This window comes from Nycticebus coucang, chromosome 3 (genome assembly GCF_027406575.1).
Source record: "Nycticebus coucang isolate mNycCou1 chromosome 3, mNycCou1.pri, whole genome shotgun sequence".
Lineage (NCBI taxonomy): Eukaryota > Metazoa > Chordata > Mammalia > Primates > Lorisidae > Nycticebus > Nycticebus coucang.
In genome coordinates, this window is record NC_069782.1 from 53,452,183 (window position 1) to 53,472,855 (window position 20,673).

At 38.8% G+C, this 20,673-nt stretch overlaps 1 protein-coding gene across 2 annotated transcripts in view; it reads right to left on the bottom strand.

The window, feature by feature from the left end:
- RAB3IP (RAB3A interacting protein) overlaps window positions 1-20,673 on the bottom strand; it is a 70,270-nt gene that overhangs the window by 24,379 nt on the left and 25,218 nt on the right. For both annotated transcript variants that reach the window (XM_053584919.1, XM_053584918.1), the window contains exon 4: window positions 2,806-2,901. In XM_053584919.1, coding sequence (XP_053440894.1) covers window positions 2,806-2,901 — 96 coding nt within the window. The remainder of the gene's footprint in view (window positions 1-2,805; window positions 2,902-20,673) is intronic.

Sequence of the window (20,673 nt, forward strand, 5' to 3'; positions counted from 1 at the left end):
TCAAGATTATTCATCATACATAGTAATAAACTACTAATTTGAATTTACAATGTGTGTTTACCAAGTGTGCAAACTGAGTTTATTCCCGAACAATCTTTAATTCTCAAAAATTATGCATCCATATACACACAATGAAGGTAAGAAAAATATCTTTCCGTACAGCAATGGTAAACAGATCATAAAGGCATAACTAAGACCACAAAAAACCTTGTATCACTTTTCCCACAATTCATAAATGATTTGTTTGAATACAACTTTCTTCATTACTGATTGTCTTTGAAGAATCAAGGTACTTTCTTTCACTGAAAGCATTCACTGTGTCATGTCTATTGGGTTAGGGATAGGTCAGAGACCAAAAAGTTGTATTTTTAAATTTCACAAACTACATTTCTGGCTCTTCTTGCCTTGCTACAGAAAGGGGAGCATTTCTTTCTGTTTATTCTCCTTCATCTAATAGACATACATACATATGCTGAAACTAAGCTGGGCTAAAATTAAATGGAAGCAGACAGAAAATCAAAATTAACATAAGCAGCTTAATGTATGTTTTTCTTACCTAATGTCCATATCATTACAACATTTTCTTCTAGCTAGACAATACTGGAAAAAAAAACCTCATGTTTCTGTATATTCTTTTACATATAAAAATGTAACAAGTCACATAGCTCTTATTCTAGATCTTTAACTTCCCACTCTTTCCATCCTTAAATTTATTTTCCTCTCATATTTGATGACCAGCTAACAAAAGAAATAAAGTTTTAAAAAGTTCATGAAGAAAATGATCCAGGAAAGAGAGCAAAGGGTATGGTGCAGAGACATCATGGAAAGCCCCAGATGTCTAAAGATGTTCTTTGCAATGTTACTTGTGATGATAAAAATAGTGGAACATGCAGGTGATATGACTACCATTAGTGACTTTGTAGCAACACGGGAAGTGTCATTTGAAAAAAAATACAAAACTGTTAAAATTGCAATTATGTAAAAAATATGCACACCTCAGGGCGGCGCCTGTGGCTCAGTGAGTAGGGCACCGGCCTCACATGGCGAGGGTGGCGGGTTCAAACCCAGCCCCGGCCAAACTGCAACAAAAAAATAGCCAGGTGTTGTGGCAGGCACCTGTAGTCCCAGCTGCTCAGGAGGCTGAGGCAAGAGAATCGCGTAAGCTCAAGAGTTAGAGGTGGCTGTGAGCCGTGTGACGTCATGGCACTCTACCTGAGGGCAGTACAGTGAGACTCTGTCTCTACAAAAAAAAAAAAAAAAAAGCACACCTCTAAAACTAGAATAGATGTTGCATAAATAAAAATGAAAAAAGGAGTTGAAAAACTTCCTTTATAACTTATTATAATAAAAATTTTAAGAACGAATCTTTGGGAAAAAATATATATTGCCAAGTGATAATGGCATTAGCTTTTATTAAGGAACTTCTGAAGACTCAAAATCTTAATCCAAAGAAGATACTTAAAACAATGATTCTTAACAATGAAAAGGCTATCTTTCACCTGCCCCTGAAATATTTGTAAATTGTCAAAATGATTAGGGGGTATTACTAGCACTTTGGGGGCAAAGCCTTGCATGACGGCTACTTTTATGTGCCAACCTGATGGAATCACAGGGTGCCTAAACATTTGGTCAAACATCATATTGGGTGTTTCTGGATGAGATTAACATTTAAATCAGTAAACGGAGTAAAGCAGATTGCCCTCCCTAATGTGTACTTCAAGACCTGAAAAGGCTGACCCTCCCCCAAGTAACAGAATTCTTTCTGCCTTAGATTCAAACTGAAACATCAGCTCTCTTAGTTCCCAGGCCTTAGGTCAGACTGGAACTGCACCACGGGCCCTCCCAGCTGCTGACCCCCCCTGAAGCTCCTGGGATCCTGCCTGCTGATCCCCCCTGCAGCTCCAGGGATCCCACCTGCTGACCCCCTGTAGCTCCTGGGATCTCACCTGCTGAACCCCCTGTAGCTCCCAAGATCCCACCTGCTGACCCCCTGCAGCTCCTGGGATCTGCCCACTGACCCCCCAACCCCGGCCCTGTAGCTCCTGGAATCCACCCACTGACCCCCATGTAACTCCAGGGATCCGCCCACTGACCCCCTGTAGCTCCTGGGATCCACCCACTGACCCCCCTGCAGCCCTGGGATCTGCCCACTGACCCCCTGCAGCTCCTGGGACTGACTCCACAATGACATGACTCAATTCCGACAACAGTAAGTGCCCACCCCGCCCTCCCTCCCTCTCTCTCTCAGCACACACACACAACCCCTCTATTGGTTCCATTTCTTTGGAGAACTCTCACTAAAACACCAAGGAAACTAAATGTCCTTCAATGTCGATGGCCTCCCTGTTGAGAAACCCTGCTCTAGTCGGGTGGAAACTTGAATGCTGGTGGCAGGCGGGAAATAAGGAGGCGCACCACCCAACAAGGAGGCGTGCTGTCCAACACGCGCACAACACCCCACATCAGATGACTGCCCACAAGGGCTTGCCCTCCCAGTTAACAGACTCCTATAAATTACTCTCAAGCAGCCAGTAAATTATTTGGTAAAATTAAAATCATTGGCAAAATTTTCTACACACTTATTTTTAAACAATCTGATACTGGTAGCCCACAGTGTTTTTCTTTCTTTTCGCACTTTAAGTTGCAGGCTACATTGCTTAAACATTTGGATTTATCTTTTGCTTAGAGGACTTATATAAATACGCACAAAACTAAGCATATCTTTTTCAAGATTCCCTCAAAAACAATTCTCTCAACATGTAAGAATGAAGATGCTGCTGTTGGCCAAGACGTAAGCAGACCGACCTCAAACAGACCAGCTGTGAGCTCTTCCAGTTCCTGTCCAAGTTCATCTCGCACCTTTGAAAGCCTCTCACATTCTTCATCTTTTAACTTCAGTTCCTATGAGAAATTGATAATTTTATTTTGGATCTCCAGCATTTGAGGTTGGACACAGCAAACTATATCACGTTTACTAATAAAATCACAAAATATTAACACCGTCTCTTCCTATAATGTTTACTCTGCAAACGTCTACTGAGCACTTATGTGGGAGACAGTCAGGCAAGTCTAAACCTATAAATAACCCAACCAAGATTAAATGTTCGCATTTCTTTCATAAAACACTGAAGACTGAATGTGAATATATTACATATAAAACTGACAATAAATGACTTCATTCTTTTTTCCCTTAACTTTCCTCTGAACCTTTTTTTTTGCAGTCAAACACAGAATTTCTTCAATTATGCTTATTAAATTCAATAGAAGTTCAGTAGGTTTTTCATATTTACTTTAAAAATTATTACTTATAGATAACATCATGTACCATACTGCAATAAATCTAAAACTTCCATTAGGCTCTACCCACTTAACACTGCAGCCAGAGTTAAACGGTGCAAATTTGCATTTAAGAACAATACTAGTGACAAAAATCACATCCTACATTTATATATGATTCCTCAGCAGGTAATAAACAGATTTTTATATATTAAAGTAGCCTTAAATTAAATTAATCTTTCAAACAGAGATAAAATAAGCCAACAACAAAACCACATTAATAACATAATGAGTTAGTTGTGCTGTAATCGTGGTAGGAGCATAGCTTTTTAATTCTGCCAAAGACAATCCTGAAAACTCAAATACACTAACTAGGATATCAAAGACCTCAACGACTACATCTTCAACAAAATTGGTAAAGACAATTCCTACAAATCTCAGAATAGAAGAGAATGTGGCTGAATTGCCCACAGCACAAGCTCAGTTCTGGGCCGAAGGGACCCACAGGGGTGAGAGGGGACCACAGGGGCACCCGGAACGCATCAAACCCCACGTCACTAACAAATAATCCACAAGCAGAGGGTGCTATCCTTGGATAAAACTGGAAAACAAATCTGAGAATAAATAGAGAAAAAGGGAAAGATTTTCACAGACCCAAGCTGTAGGGTGAATGTAAGAACCTGTATAGCCCGTCCTGTAGGCAGCAAACACTTCCACGAGGCTCCAAATCCTCAAGCATCCAGCAAAGGTGCCTCTGCAGAAGGACCCGTCTCGCCCCAGGAAAAACTCCTGAAGTCTGAAGCAAAACTGCAGGACAGAACAATGGAGACAGCGAGAGAGAAGACCTCTGAGTAAAAGGAAGAGGGTGTCAGGGCTCCACAGAAAGCCCCATAAAGAGAAAACATGCATCTCACGATGCAACGCCAGGCTGTGAAGCTCTAACAGATGCTGTGCTGCAAGCAGAAACCTTCCTAAATGCCTCCAGGAGACAGAGGGCTACACAGATGCTCCAGTAATGCCAGAGGGGAAAGCCACCCATCCTGGCTTATCCTGTCCTTCACAAGAACTTCCTCCTGACAGCCCAGGAAAATCCAATTCATTAAGCATAGGTACCAAAAACAAACGTGAAGTCCTCACAGTAAAAAGTTCAAACAGAGCAAGGGAAAGAAAATCTGGTCAGAATTAAAAATGGACAGCAACATTTTATGTTAGATACAGTAAAGTAACATTTTTAAGATAACGAAGGAGAAAAATGTGACTTGAGCATTTTATAACCAGCCCATGTGTTATTCGCATGTATGTCACGGAGAGTTATAAACTGGAAGGAGTTTAGTCTCTCCCAAGAGCCTCCCTAAGTGAGAGAGCGGACAGTAGGTTTCAGACAATCAAGGAAAACTGGAGAAGCCTTAACATTAAGAATGGAGGTGAGTAAAACCACCTAATCTTCCATAAATCAAACAAGAACATACCCTGGGGGAAAGACTCCCTATTCAATACATGGTGTTGGGAGAACTGGATATCCACATGTAAAAGACTGAAACTGGACCCACACCTTTCTCCACTCACAAAAATTGATTCAAGATGGATAAAGGACTTAAATGTAAGGCATGAAACAATAAAAATCCTCAAAGAAAGCATAGGAAGAACACTGGAAGATATTGGCCTGGGGAAAGACTTCATGAAGAAGACTGCCATGGCAATTCCAACAACAAAATAAACAAATGGGACTTAATTAACCTGAAAAGCTTCTGTACAGCTAAGGAGACGACAACCAAAGCAGACAACGTACACAATGGGAAAAGATATTTGCATATTTTGAATCAAACAAAACCTTGATAACTAGGATCTACAGAGAACTCAAATTAATCCACATGAAAAAAGCCAACAATCCCATATATCAATGGGCAAGAGACATGAACAGAACTTTCTTTAAAGAAGACAGATGAATGGCTAACAAACATATAAAAAATGTTCATCATCCCTATCTATTAGAGAAATGCAAATCAAAACCACCCTGAGATACCATCTAACCCCAGTGAGAATGGCCCACATCACAAAATCTCAAAACTGCAGATGCTGGCGTGGATGTGGAGAGAAGGGAACACCTTTACACTGCTGGTGGGACTCCAAACTGATACAACCTTTTTGGAAGGAAGTATGGAGAACCCTCAAAGAACTCAAGCTAGACCTCCCATTTGATCCTGCAATCCCATTACTGGGCATCTACCCAGAAGGAAAAAAACCCTTTTATCATAAGGACACTTGCACTAGACTATTGCAGCTCAATTTACAATCGCCAAAATGTGGAAACAGCCTAAATGCCCACCAACCCAGGAACAGATTAACAAGCTGTGGTATACATACAACATGGAATACTATTCAGCCATTAAAAAAAAAATGGAGACTTTACATCCTTTGTATTAACCTGGATGGAAGTGGAACATATTATTCTTAGTAAAGCATCACAAGAATGGAGAAGCACGAATCCTATGTACTCAATTTTGATATGAGGACAATTAATGACAATTAAGGTCACGGTGGAGGAAGGGGAAAGCAGAGAGAGAAAGAAGGAGGGAGGAGTGGGGGAAAGGAAGAGCAGAGAGAGGAAAGGAGGGCGAGGGGTGGGGCCTTGGTGTGTGCCACACCTTTGGGGGTCAAGACAAGATTGCAAGAGAGACTTTGCCTAACAAATGCAATCAGTGTAACCTGGTTTCTTGTATACTCAATGAATCCCCAACAATAAAAAAAAATTAAAAAAGAATGGAGGTGAGAAGAAAATAAATCTAATTATAGTAGGGCTGCAACTAAAAGACTGGGGACATCAGGAGAGAGAAGACAGGTCGCAAAGTCAGGGGACACACGTGCCAATGACACAGCTGATAAATGGCTTCTCCAAAATAAAGAACTCTTCAAACTCAACAATAAGAACCACCTGATTAAAGAAATGAGCAAGGGCGGCGCCTGTGGCTCAATCGGTAAGGCGCCGGCCCCATATACCAAGGGTGGCGGGTTCAAACCCGGCCCCGGCCAAACTGCAACCAAAAAATAGCTGAGCGTTGTGGCGGGCGCCTGTAGTCCCAGCTTCTCGGGAGGCTGAGGCAAGAGAATCCCCTAGGCCCAGGAGTTGGAGGTTGCTGTGAGCTATGTGAGGCCATGGCACTCTACCGAGGGCCATAAAGTGAGACTCTGTCTCTACAAAAAAAAAAAGAAAGAAAGAAATGAGCAAACAACCAGGACAGACACTTCGCCAAAGAGAACACACAAATGACAAGTGTGTGAAAGGCACTCAACATCACATCTCACAAATCACCACCGAGACACCACTACACACCCATTAAAATGGCCAAAATCCAGAACCCCGATAACCCCCTGAGGCTGGTGAGGATGGGGAGCACCAGGAGCCCTCATTCACTGCTGATGGGAATGTGAAATGCTGCACCACTCTGGAGACAGTTTGGCAGTTTCCTACAAAGTTCTTACCATATGATCAGCAGTCATACTCCTTGGAATTTACTCAAGTGAGCTGAAAACTCATGCCCACACAAACACCTGCACATAGGTTCATAGTGGCTTATTTATAATTGCCAAAAGTTAGAAGCAACCAGATGTCCTGCATAACCTGTTGTCCATCCAGACAATGGAAATCATTCAGTGCTAAAAGAAAACGAGCTGTCAAGCCGTGGAGACACAGAGGAGCCATAAGTGCATGCTGCTAATCCAAGAAGCCAGGCTTAGATGGTACACACTGTATGATTCCAACTCTGTGACAATCTGGAAAAGACAAAACTATGGGGATGATAAAGATCTGCGTGACTGTCAGGGTTTACAGAGAGCAAGGGGCAAACAGGAAGAACACTGAGGACTTTCAGGACAAACTGTTTGTATGATGCTGTAAGGGTAGAGCCATGTCACTGTACAGCTGTCAAAACCCACAGAATGTCCAGCACCAAGACCCAATGCAAACTACAGACTCCAGGAGGTAATGGGCCACTCTGGAGGGTATGACAGTGGGGGGACAGGAGACACATGGGAACTCTGTACTTTCTCTCAATTGTGCTTTGAACCCAAAACTGCTCGAAATAATAGTGTGTATCTTTTAATAAGCAGAGATAAAACTGACAAACAGTATATAAACAGCATCTCAAGAAATATAAAAATAATACATGAAAGTAAACAAAAATCGAAGAAATAAGAGAAAGAAGAAACTAAGTTCACTAATTTCTTAAGTATTAGAAGGGAAAAAAGGGTTACAATTTGAAGCTTACAAATAAATTTGTATAAAAACTTAAACATATTTAAGACCATAAAGATTAGCATTAAGATAATACTCATAACTAAAATTAAATGATACAAAAAAAGAAAAAGTTACTAGATAATTTCAGTATCATTTGTGGTAGGGAACAAAAGCAGTGACTAAAGAAGAGATAAGGTATATAAATATCTTTGATGAAAAGTACCTACTAAAACAAGAATCAAACCTTCCAGAATACCGAAGGAAAGAAAAGAGACACAGGAGGGACCACGCATACTAGCACCTCAGCAGGAAGGCTCTCCAGCCTGATGGCAATGACCTTGGCAGTGCAACAAAAGTTACCCTAAAACTTAGCTCCAGCCCCCCTCAGCCATGGTCCCAGCTTATTACTGCTCACAAAAGGACCCAGAGGGAGACTCACCCACATTTTGCAACCCAGAAACAACCCATCCATCTGAGCCTCCCTGATAGGTCTGCCGGCCTCTATCCCAAAGCAGATCCTGAGGGCCTTCTCTCCACCTGCTGCAATTGTAGAACTGCCCTAACTGCAGAGGAAACTGCACACATCTGGGCCTCTAGGGTGGTGTAACAACCTCCACTCCACAGAAGATTCTAAGGGGGCCCAGTCTTGCTGCCCAGTCTGCCCTGTGCAGGAAACTGCTGAAAACCCTACCTGTACTGGCCAATGGACGAGGCTCCCAGACTCAGGTCTTTGGCCTGCCTTCTCACATAGCCAGAGCATCCCCTTCCTCAGTCTTTCTCAGGTATGTTCTGGCTAAGGCACCACGCCAACCTTGAATTCCACCACGCCAACCTTGAATTCCACCACACCAATCCTGAATTCCACCATGCCAACCTTGAATCCCTCATGAGGTTCAAAGCAAATGTTGTCTAAAAGTGTCTTCTAGTGCTTAAATGATGCAGTAACCACAAAATCTTACAACAGGCAGTCTACTAAGATGCCTACATGTGCCCACTGAAGGACACACATAAGGCAAAGTGCAAAGACTAGAAAAAAATACTTAAGGTTGGGGGAAGGGAGAACAGAGAGAGGGAAGGGAGGAGGGGGGTGGGGTCTTGGTGTGTGCCACATCTTTTGAGGGCAAGACACAATAGTAAGAGGGACTTTACCTAACAAATGCAATCAGTGTAACCTGGTTTCTTGTACTCGCAATGAATCCCCAACAATAAATTTAAAAAAAAATTTTAAATAAAATAAAAATAAAAAGAAGCAGGAGAGAAAAAAAAATCTTCATTCTTTTCTTTTCAGTAAATATTTTGTGGTTTTGTGGACCATACAGTATCTCCTTTTTAAATGTTTTGATTACATAAGCTGCTTTTGTACAGTCTGAGTCAAAGTTATAAGTGTGCCCCTCACCCAGATAAGGTACTGTACCCCTTAGGTGTGATGCACCCTCCCACCTGCTTGCTTTTTTTGATTTCTGAGTTTTACTACCAAATGTGTACATGGCAGTAGACTGGCAGTAGACTGGCAGAAACCTTGCAGGCCAGGAAAAAATGGAGGGAAAAAGACTATAGCCAAGAACACTGCACACCTACCAAAGCCAGCCTTCAGAAATTAAGGGAAGAGAAATATTTTCCTAGATAAACCAAAACTAAGGGAATTCACCACCATCAGAGCTATCTTACCAAAAATGTTAAAGTGAGTTCTTCAATCTGAAAGAAAAGCATACTAACATGTAACAAGAAAACATCTGAAAGTATAAAAATCACTAGCAAAAGTAAATTCAGAATACTGCCAGTCTACTGCCACTCGTATTGGAATTTCCTTCTAGGTCATTTGCTTCTTTTCCGCTACTGCTTTTTCCTCTTTGTCTTTGACTTCTGAAAGTTTGATTGTGTCTTAAGATAGTCATGGTTGAATCTGATTGGTAATCTTTTGGCCTTCATCTATGTGGATATTTATATTTTTCTCTGGGTTTGGAAACTGTTCTGTTACTTTTTCTTTGGATAATCCTTCTATCCCTTTGACTTTTTCTGTTTCCTCTTGAATGCCAATAATATTTGCCCTTTTGATAATATCCTGTAGATCTGGTAAGCTTTCCTCATTTCTCAGGAATATGGTAATTACGGTGTATAAACTACTTCTATCTTTAGTATGAAGTCTAAAAGACAAAACTACTAAAAATAATAATTATAATAAATTGCTGAGAGAGGTAATATAAAAAGACAAACTATATAAATTGTGGCATCAAAAATTTAAAATATGGAAATATAATGGAGTAAAGTGTATAGGGCTTTTTGGTTTCATTTTTTCCTTTGTGATCAAGTTAAGTTGTCCTTAGTTTAAAACAAGTTGTTTAACTAGAAGATGTTTTTTGTAAAACTTGTGGTAACCACAAAGCAAAAACCTATAATAGGTACATTAAAAATAAAAAGCAAGGCATATTATCAGAAAAACATACTATTAGGAAAAAATCACTTAACTGCAAAAGAAGCAAAGGTCTGCAAAACAACTAGAAAAAAATAACAAAATGGCAAGAGTAACTGCTTACATATTAATAATTATTTTGAATGAAATGGATTAAAGTCTCAGAGTGACTGAATGAAGAAAACAAGATCCAACTACATGCTGCCTACAAGAAATTCACTTCCCTGTAAGGACCAGCACAGACTGAAAGTGAAGGGATGGACAAACACATCCCTTGAAATATCAACCGAAAAAAAGCAGAAGCAGCTACACTTGTATTGGATAAAAGATTTAAAGTCAAGAACCGTAGAGAGACAAGGCCATTATATAATGATAAAGGGAGTCAACATAGCAAAAGGATATAACAAGTGTAACAGTATATATGTACCCAACAAAGGAGCACCTAAATATATAAAGCAAATCTTAATAAACCTAAAAAGCAAGACAGACTGCAATATAGTAATAGTAAAAAACTTCAACATCTCACTTTCAGCAATAGACAGATCATCCAGGCAGAAAACAAACAAAGATATTTTGGAGTTAAACTACACTATGGATCAAATGTACCATGTGCAGAATCCACATTTTTCTCAACAGCACATGACACATTCTCAAGGCCAGACCATATGTTAGGCCACAAAACAAGTCTCAACAAATATATAAAAACTGAAATCACATCAAATATCTGACTACAATGGAGTAAAACTAGAAATCAGTAACAGGAAAAACTTTAGAAACTACACAAATACATGCAAATTAAACAACCCGCTCCTGAACAACCAATGGACCAAAGAAGAAATTTTAAAGTAAATTTTAGAATTTCTTGAAACAAATGAAAATGGAAACACACTACACCAAAACATGTGGGATGCAGCAAAAGCCATTCTAGGAGTAAAGTGTATAACAAGCAACACCTACAACAAAAAGTAGAACGACATCAAATAAACAAAACATTCCAACTCAAGTAAGTAGAAAAATAAGAATAACCTAAACTCAAAATTAGTAAAAGAAAAAATACTGAGATAACAGCAGAAATAAAGTAAATACTTAAAAAAATACAAACATCAACATGAGGAGTTAGTTCTCTAAAAAGATAAACAAAATCAACAAACCCTTAGCAAACCCAACGAAAAAAGACAAGATGAATGAAATAAAATCAGAGATGAACAAGGAGACATTACAACTAATACTACAAAAATACAAAGGATCATGAGAGACTATTATGAACAACTACAGGCCAACCTCAAATGGGGAAAACCTCACATGGGTATCTTCCTGGACATGTGCATTCTAACAAGAGCAAATCATGAAGAAACAGAAAATCTGAACAGACCAACAATGGGTAACAACATTGGATCAGCCATAAAAAGTCTTCCATCAAAAAAAAAAAAAGAAAGAACAGTCTTTCATCAAAGGAAAACCCAGGACCTCATGGCTTCACTGCTAAATTCCACCATTTGAAGAAAAACTAATACCAATTCTTCTCTATTCCAAAAAATTGAAGGCAACAGAATTCTTCTGGACTCATTATTTGAGGCAAGCATTACCCTGACACCAAGACCAGACATGGACACTCAAGGACACCACCACAACAAAAAGATGCAAGCCAATATCCCTGATGAACACACCTGCAAAAATCTTCAACAAAATACAAGCAAACCAAATGTTAGCAGCACACTGAAAAGCTCACCATTACTAAGTAGAATTCATCAAAAAGATGCAAGATAGTTCAACATATGCAAATTAATAAATGTGATACATCACCTTGATGGAGTCAAAGACAAAAACCATACAATCATTTCAACAGATGCAGAAAAACAGCATTTGATAAAACTCAACATCCCTGCATGACAAAAACTCTCAACCAATTAGGTATAAAGGAACATACCTCAACACAATAAAGATCACACAGCATAAACCCAAAGCCAACTTAATACTGACCAAGGAAAAGTTGAAAGGTTTTCCTCTAAGATCTGGAAAGACAAAAGAAAGCCACTTTCACTTCTATTCAACATAGTTCTAGAAGTCCTGGCAAGAAAAAGAAATAAAGTTCATCCAAATCAGAAAGGAGGAAGTCAAACTGTCCCTGATTATAGATGACATGCTCTTAAATATAGAAAACCCTACAGATTCCACCCAAAAACTATTAGAACAAACTAAGTAAAGTTGCAGAATACAAAATCAACATACAAATAGTCGTGTTTCTATACACTAACAGAAAGCTATGTAAAATAATATCAAGAAAATAATCCCATTTACAATAGCTTTAAAAAAACTAAAAATGTAGGATTAAATTTAACTAAAGAGGTAAAAGATCTCTACAATAAAAGCTATAAATCATTAATGAAAGAAACTGGAAGATTTCCTGTGTTCAATATCAATTGGAAGAATTGATATTGTTAAAATTTCCACACTATCAAAAACCTCTACAGATACAATGCAACGTGCCTATCAAAATGCCAACGATTCTCTTCACAGAAAATAAACAATTCTAAAATTGTATGGAAGCACAAAAGACCCCAAATAGCCAAAGCAATCTTAAGCAAAAAGAACAAAGGTGGAGACCACACCACCTGACTTTCAAATATACTACAAAGCTATAGTAATCAAAACAACATGGGTACACAGAACAATGGAACAGAAGAGAGACCCAGAAATAAATCCATACATGTCCAACCAAATGATTTTCAACAAAGGTGCCAAGAACACACACTGGGGAAAGTCTCTTTAATAAATGGTGCTGAAAAAACTGAAAATCCGCATGCAAAAGAATGAACAGACCCCTTTATTCCTCACCATGTGCAAAATCAATTCAAAATAGACTAAAGACTTAAATGTAAGACTCAAATCTATGAAACAACTAGAAGAAAACATAGGGGAATGTCTCATGACATTGGTTTGGGAAAAGATTTTAGGGATAAGAACTCAAAAAGCACAGGCAACCAAAGCAAAACTACATCAAGGGGATTGTATCAAACTAAAAAGCTTTTGCATGGCAAAAGAAATAAACAGAGTGAAAAAGGGAGAAAATATTTGCAACTATGTATCTGACAAGTGATTAATATCCATAGTATTTGAGAAAATTAACAACTCAATAGCAAAAAAAAAAAAGGCAAAGACCTGAATAAACACTTCTCAAAAGGAGATACATAAATGGCCAAAAGGTATATGAAAAAAAGCTCAGTATCACTAATCATCAAGGGAAACACAAATGAAAACCATAGCAAAGTTTTCAACCAAGGTTTTCTAACTCAACCCAGTTAGAATAGCTATTATCAGAAAGACAAAAAATAATAAATAACAAATGTTGGGAAGATGTGGAGAAAAGTAAACTCTTATACAGGCTGGCAGGAATGTAAATCAGTACACTCCCTACAGACAACAGGATGGAGGGGCCTCAAAAAATTTTTAAAAAAGAATGATACTTCAACAACCCCACTAACTGGGAATAAGGAAATAAAATCAGCATATCAAAGAGTTATCTCACTCCCAAGTTTACTGTGGCACCATTCACAATACTCAAGATGCGTAATAAACTGAAGTGTCCATCAAAGAATGAGTGAACTTTTTGAAATGTGGTATGTATGATATACAATAGAATTCTATTCATCCATAAACAAGAATGAAATCTTGTCATTTGCAGCAGCATAGAAAAGCCTGAAGGACATTATGTTAAGTGAAATAAGCCAAGAAGGAGAAAAGACCCACGACCTCACTCATATATGGAGTCTTAAAAAGCTGCTCACACAGAAGTAAAGAGTAGAGTAGTGATTATCACAGGCCAGGGAAGGAAAAAGGAGGAGAGCGGGAGAAGACAGGACATGGGAGGCTGGTCAACCAGAATAAAGTTACAGTTAGGGGAACTAAGTTCTGGTGTTCAACTGCACAAAAGAGTAAATAGTTAATAGTATGTATTATATATTGCAAAATGGCTAAAAGAAATGATTTTAAATGTCCTCACCACAAAGTGGTAATGTTTGAGATGATGGATATGCTAATTACCCTGATTTGATCATTACACAATATATACATACATCAAAACACCACACTGTATCCCATAAATACGTACAATTATTATGTGTCAATTAAAAATAAAACTTTATGGAGCCAGGCACAGTGCTTCATACCTGTAATCCTAGCACTTTGGGAGGCCAAGGCAGGTGGAATGCTTGGGCCCAGGAATTTGAGACCAATGTGGGCAAGAGCAAGACCCTCTCTCTACTAAAAATAGAAAACTCAGTGGGGCACAGTGACAGGCACCTGTAGTCCCAACTACTTGGAAGGCTCAGGCAGAAAGATCACCTGAGCCCAGAAATTTGAGGTTACTTTGTGAACCATGACAGGCAACTGTACTCCAGCCTGGGCAACAGAGCAAGAACCTGTCTCTCAAAAATAAAAGTAAAATAAGACTTCTTTCAAAATGATAACTTGGACAGTTTGCCTATGTTTAAAAACAAAAACGGAGAGAGAAAACAATAATCACTGTCATATTTTTGGGCAAAAGGTAAGGATTCAGAGTGGCATCCTGATGAAAACAGATTTGAGGCCTACAGTCAGCTCTGCACAGTTGCAATTCTGCATCTGCGCAGTCAACTGAAATGTGAGGGGGCTGGGGAAGGGGGGAACAGTAAAAAGTAATACGAATTTTAAAAAACAGTATAACTATTTGCATAGCATTTCCATTGTATTAGGTACTATAAGTAATCCAGAGATGATATGAAATTTATAGCAGAATCTGTACAGATTATATGCAAATACTGTAACAGTCCATACAAGGGACTTGAGCATCCATGGGGTTTAGTGTCCATGGTAGGGGTAGAGGGTGGTTAAACCAACCCCCACAGATACCAAGTGACAGACTGTATTCAGAATACAGAATATCAGGACTCTGATCAAGTATATGTCATCACATTTATGACTTCTTTTTTTGATTCTTTTTATACATTTAGGGGTACAACTGCAATTCTGTTACTTGATATATTGTGTAGCCATGAAGGTTGGGCTATATGTGTAACCATCATCCAAATCGTGTACAGAGTACTCACAGGGTAATATCTCATCCCACACTCCCCTCCCACCCACCCCATCCCCAATGTCTATTATTCTACTCTCTACAGGAGACTTTACCATAATTATAAGATATACCTTTTACAAAAGAAAATGAAAAAGTGCTGTTAATGAATATAATATAATGCCTTTCCCTGCCCCCACTTAGAATTTTCCTTTTAAACTTTCAGGCAGAACTCTTTCGAACTCATGGAGACACAGATTTTTACATGTTACTGGGCTTTTATGTTCCTTTCTTTTTGCTTTGTGTCATATAGTATTAAGGCCTTTTTGAAGAAACTTCACCCAGTCATTAATATCAAATACAGCACCCAACAAACACGATTCAATTAAATTAATAACAGGGACAGCTATGAACAGGTTCACATACAAGTAGGCAGACAGCTGCCTCAGCTAGTTGCCTCACTGACTGCAAGTTTAAACCTCATAAAGATTTCAGAGATATTAAGAGAAAAAATGTATAACCAGAATGAATGAAATGTTACTATTTACAACTTGGATGTATGACTTTTCTCCCCAGCTAGTAAACTCCATAAGAGCAGGTTCACATCTAATTTAGTTCTGCCGCCTTTGCAACCTAGTACAATGCTGCGAGTGCACTGGGTATTCAAGAAATATTTCTTTTTTTTTTTTCTTTTTTTTTTTTATTAAATCATAACTGTATACAATGATATGATTATGGGGCATCATACACTCACTTCATAAGCCATTTGACACATTTTTATCACAGTGGTTAACATAGCCTTTCTGGCGTTATCTCAGTTACTGTGCCAAAACATTTACATTCTACATTTACCAAGTTTCGCAAATACCCCTGTAATATGCACCACAGGGGTATTTGATGTGTGATCCCTCCGATTCCCCTCCCTCTACCCACCCCCCCCTTTCCAACTTCCCCCTATTGTTAAGTTGTAACTGGGTTATAGCTTTCATGTGAGAGTCCCAAATTAGTTTCATAGTAGGGCTGTGTACATTGGGTATTTTTTCTTCCATTCTTGGGATACTTTACTAAGAAGAATATGTTCCAGCTCCATCCATGTAAACATGAAAGAGGTAAAGTCTCCATCTTTCTTTAAGGCTGCATAGTATTCCATGGTATACATATACCACAATTTATTAATCCATTCGTGGATCGATGGGCACTTGGGCTTTTTCCATGACTTAGCTATTATGAATTGGGCTGCAATAAACATTCTGGTACAAATATCTTTGTTATGTTGTGATTTTTGGTCTTCTGGGTATATGCCCAGCAGAGGCATTACAGGATTGAATGGCAGATCTATTTTTAGATCTCTGAGTGTTCTCCATATAGCTTTCCAAAAGGAATGTATTAATTTGCATTCCCACCAGCAGTGCAGAAGTGTTCCCTTTTCTCCGCATCCACGCCAACATCTCTGGTCTTGAGATTTTATGATATAGGCTAGTCTCACTGGAGTTAGATGATATCTCAAAGTAGTTTTGATTTGCATTTCTCTGATGATTAAAGATGATGAGCATTTTTTCATATGTCTGAAGGCCGTGCGCCTGTCTTCTTCAGAGAAGTTTCTCTTCAAATCCCTTGCCCAGCCTGCGATGGGATCCCTTGTTTTTTTCTTGCTGATGCGTTTGAGTTCTCTGTGGATTCTGGTTATTAAACCTTTGTCAGAGATATATCCTGCAAATATCTTCTCCCATTCTGAGGGCTGTCTGCTTGCTCTGCTTACTGTGTTCTTAGCTGTGCAGAAGCTTTTTAGTTTGATCAAGTCCCAGTAGTGTATTTTTGAAGCTGCTTCAATTGCCCGGGGGGTTCTCCTCATGAAATACTCACCCAGACCAATTTCTTCAAGGGTTTTCCCTGCATTCTCCTCTAGTATTTTTATAGTTTCATGTCTTAAGTTTAAATCTTTAATCCAATGAGAGTCTATCTTAGTTAATGGTGAAAGGTGTGGGTCCAATTTCAGTCTTCTGCAGGTTGCCAGCCAGTTCACCCAGCACCATTTGTTAAATAGGGAATCTTTTCCCCACTGAATGTTTTTAATTGGCTTGTCAAAAATCAAATAGCAGTAAGTAGCTGGATTCATGTCTTGGTTCTCTATTCTGTTCCAGATATCTACTTCTCTGTTTTTGTGCCAATAGCATGCTGTTTTGATCACTATCGATTTGTAGTAAAGTCTGAGGTCTGGTAGTGTGATTCCTCCTGTTTTGTTTTTATTTCTGAGTAATGTCTTGGCTATTCGAGGTTTTTTCTGATTCCATATAAAACGAAGTAATGTTTTTTCAAGATCTTTAAAATATGACAGTGGAGCTTTAATAGGGAGTGCGTTGAAATTATATATTGCTTTGGGTAGTATGGACATTTTGATAATGTTGATTCTTCCTAGCCATGAGCATGGTATGTTTTTCCATTTGTTAACATTTTCAGCTATTTCTTTTCTTAGAGTTTCATAGTTCTCTTTATAGAGATCTTTCACGTCTTTTGTTAGGTAAATTCCCAAATATTTCATCTTCTTTGGCACTACTGTGAATGGGATAGAGTCCTTAACTACTTTTTCAATTTGACTGTTGTTGGTGTATATAAAGGCTACCGATTTATGAATGTTGATTTTGTAACCTGAGACGCTGCTGTATTCCTTGATCACTTCTAGGAGTTTTGTAGTAGAGTCCCTAGTGTTTTCCAGATACACAATCATATCATCTGCGAAGAGCGAGAGTTCAAGAAATATTTCTTAATAAACCAGCACAGGAAATGTTTGCAAACATCTCTGGCTACAGTTAGAGCCAGTGCTGAATATGGACTTGGCAGAGGGGTTTCTGAGGGACTTTCTGTGGCTGCAAACTGTCCCACTGGGTTTTATTGTCTAAGTTATTTCATTCTCTTTTTAAGAAAGATAAAAGTTGAAAATCATACACCAGTAGATTTCAACCTTTGGGGAATGTAAAGATTTGACAAGGCACTCTGTTGAAAATGTATATTCCCAAACATCAACACAATAATTTTGTTTCAGTGGATCTGAGGTGGAGTGCAGTAACCTACATTTGGATGAGACGGTACCAAAACCCAACTTCCACCTAAGAATTCCACCAAACCTAACTCTTCAGCAACAATCTGTGGAAGGCCCCACAGCTACAGGACTACATCATAACCTCTGGCATCCCTACACCTGAAAACCAGCGGCCACATGTGTGCTCCCCCCAACACTGCACAAATGTTGCTGACTACACCTAGCCCCCCACACATCTGGGTGTCAGCATGGAACAGATCCACACGGTTGGAATGTGAGCAAAAGTAATGTGTGTACCACTTCTAAGCCAAGGCTTCTCAGAAGCAGCCGTGCTTTCTCTAAGCTTTCTTTCATCTCACTGGTTAAACACAAATAACAATAAAACCCTTAGAGACCATAAGGGCCTAAAACAGAAGAAACACAGAGCCCCAAATTATTTCACAGAGAAGAACTTCCTATTAAACTGTGAACATCTGCTTTGCAGTATAAATGAATAGAAATTCCTATTAGACTAAGCCACTAAAATTTTGGAGTTGCCTATAAGCAGCTAGCCTTAACCTAACTGAAACATTATTCATGTATGTATATTCATATACCAGTATAACTGCATATACCTGCACAGAATCATTTAATCAACAAAATGTATTTAGAATCTATTATATGCTCAAGATACAATCCTAAGCAAAAACATGTGCAACTTTTATCCTCATGAAGCTCAAAATCATTGAATCATGTGTAAATGTAGGTTTTTGTGTGTGGGCTATTTGAATGGAGTAGTTAATCAAATAAAACAAATTAAAAGTAGAACTTTCGATTCCAATCAAGATAGAGCAGTGGTTCTCAACCTTCCTAACGACGTGATATATTTTCACTGTTACAAAGGGGGCGTGACCCACAAGTTGAGAACCTCTGAGATAGAGTAACAGGAATCAGATTTAACTTAACCGAAAATCTGAAAAAACATGGAACAGCAATTTGGGACACTGGACAATAGACAACAAAAGCCTCGTAGCCTAATGACACTCCCGGAACAGTAAACAAGGAAGGTGAGCCCTGGATCCCCGACTTACCATCTGATGAAATGAAGACTTATGAGAAACAAACTCATTATTAATCTGTTCTCCACATGCTCAAGAAGCTAGAGAGAGAGAAGCATGTTAAGCAGAGCAAACAAAATATAAAAATTACCCAAGTCAAAACCTAGATTAAATATTGCACCATATGATATTAACAAATACTGCAGAAGAAAAGAATGGTGACACTGAAGACATACGAGAAACTATAGACACTATTCAAAATGAAATAGAGAGAAAAAAAGATTAAAAAATAAATTCAACCCCCATGAGCTGTGGGACTTTAAGCAGTCAGATGTATATGTCATACGAGTCCAGAGGAGAGGAGAGCTAGAAAAGGAACATAAAACTTCTCGAAGAAATAATGGGCCAAAATTTCCCAAATTTTATGAAAACAACTTACAGATTCAAAAAGCTCAATAAATCTCAAGCACAAGAAATATGAAGAAAACTATATTAAGGTAAAGTATAATAGAATTGGTTATAAAACCAGTGACAAAAGACTCTTATAAGCAGCTGAAGAGAAAAGGCTTTGGATAACAGCAGACTTCTTGTGAGGAACAACGCTCGCTGGAGATGCTGAAGCAACATCTTCACGTTTTTAAGATAAAAATCTAGCACATATAATTCTTTACCTAGTGAAGGTATCTTTCAAAAAACAGAAGTGAAAATAAACCTTTTTAGATAAGCAAAAGCTAAAAGAATTTATCATCAGCGAACACAATAAAAAATGTAAGAGACTCAGTGCCTGTAGCTCAGTGGTAAGAGGACAAGCCACGTACACCTGAGCTGGCGGGTTCAAATCCAGCCCAGACCTGCCAAACAACAATGACATCTATAACAAAAAAATAGCTGGGCATTGTGGCAGGCACCTGTAGTCCCAGCTACTTGGGAGGCTAAGGTAAGAGAATCGCTTAAGCCCAGGAGTTTCAGATTGTGAGCTGTGATGCCACAGCACTCTACCGAGGGTGAAAAAGTAAGACTTTCTCAAAAAAAAAAAAAAAAAGGAAAAAGTAAAAGAATATCTTCTAAGAAGAAGGAAAGGATACCAGCCAGAAATCTGGATTCAGGTGAAGGAATGAACAGCACTGGAAATATTAGGTACATGTTTATCTATGTGAAGAAACACAGACCAGGTGCAGTGGCTCACGCCTGTAGCACCAGCACTGTGGGAAGCCAATGTGGGAAGACTGCTTGAGATCAAGAGTTTTAGACTAACCTAGGCAACAAAGTAAGTCCTGTCTCTACAAAAATTAAAAATAAAAAATAAGCCAGCATGATAACATGCCTGTGGTCCCAGCTACTCAAGAGGCTGAGGGAGGAAAACTGCTTGAGCCCAGGATTCAAGGGTACGGTGAGCTATGGCCACATCACTGCACTCCAGCCAGGGTGACAGAGTAAGACCCTGTCTCTAAAAAAACTAAAAATTAAAAAAAAAAAAATTTAATAAAAAAAATATATAAAGATTCTTTAGAGGCCAGGCACAATGGCTCACACCTGTAATCCTAGCACTCTGGGAGGCTGCAGTAGATGAAATGCTTGACCTCAGGAGTTTAAGACCAGCCTGAGCAAGAGTAAGATCCCATCTCTACT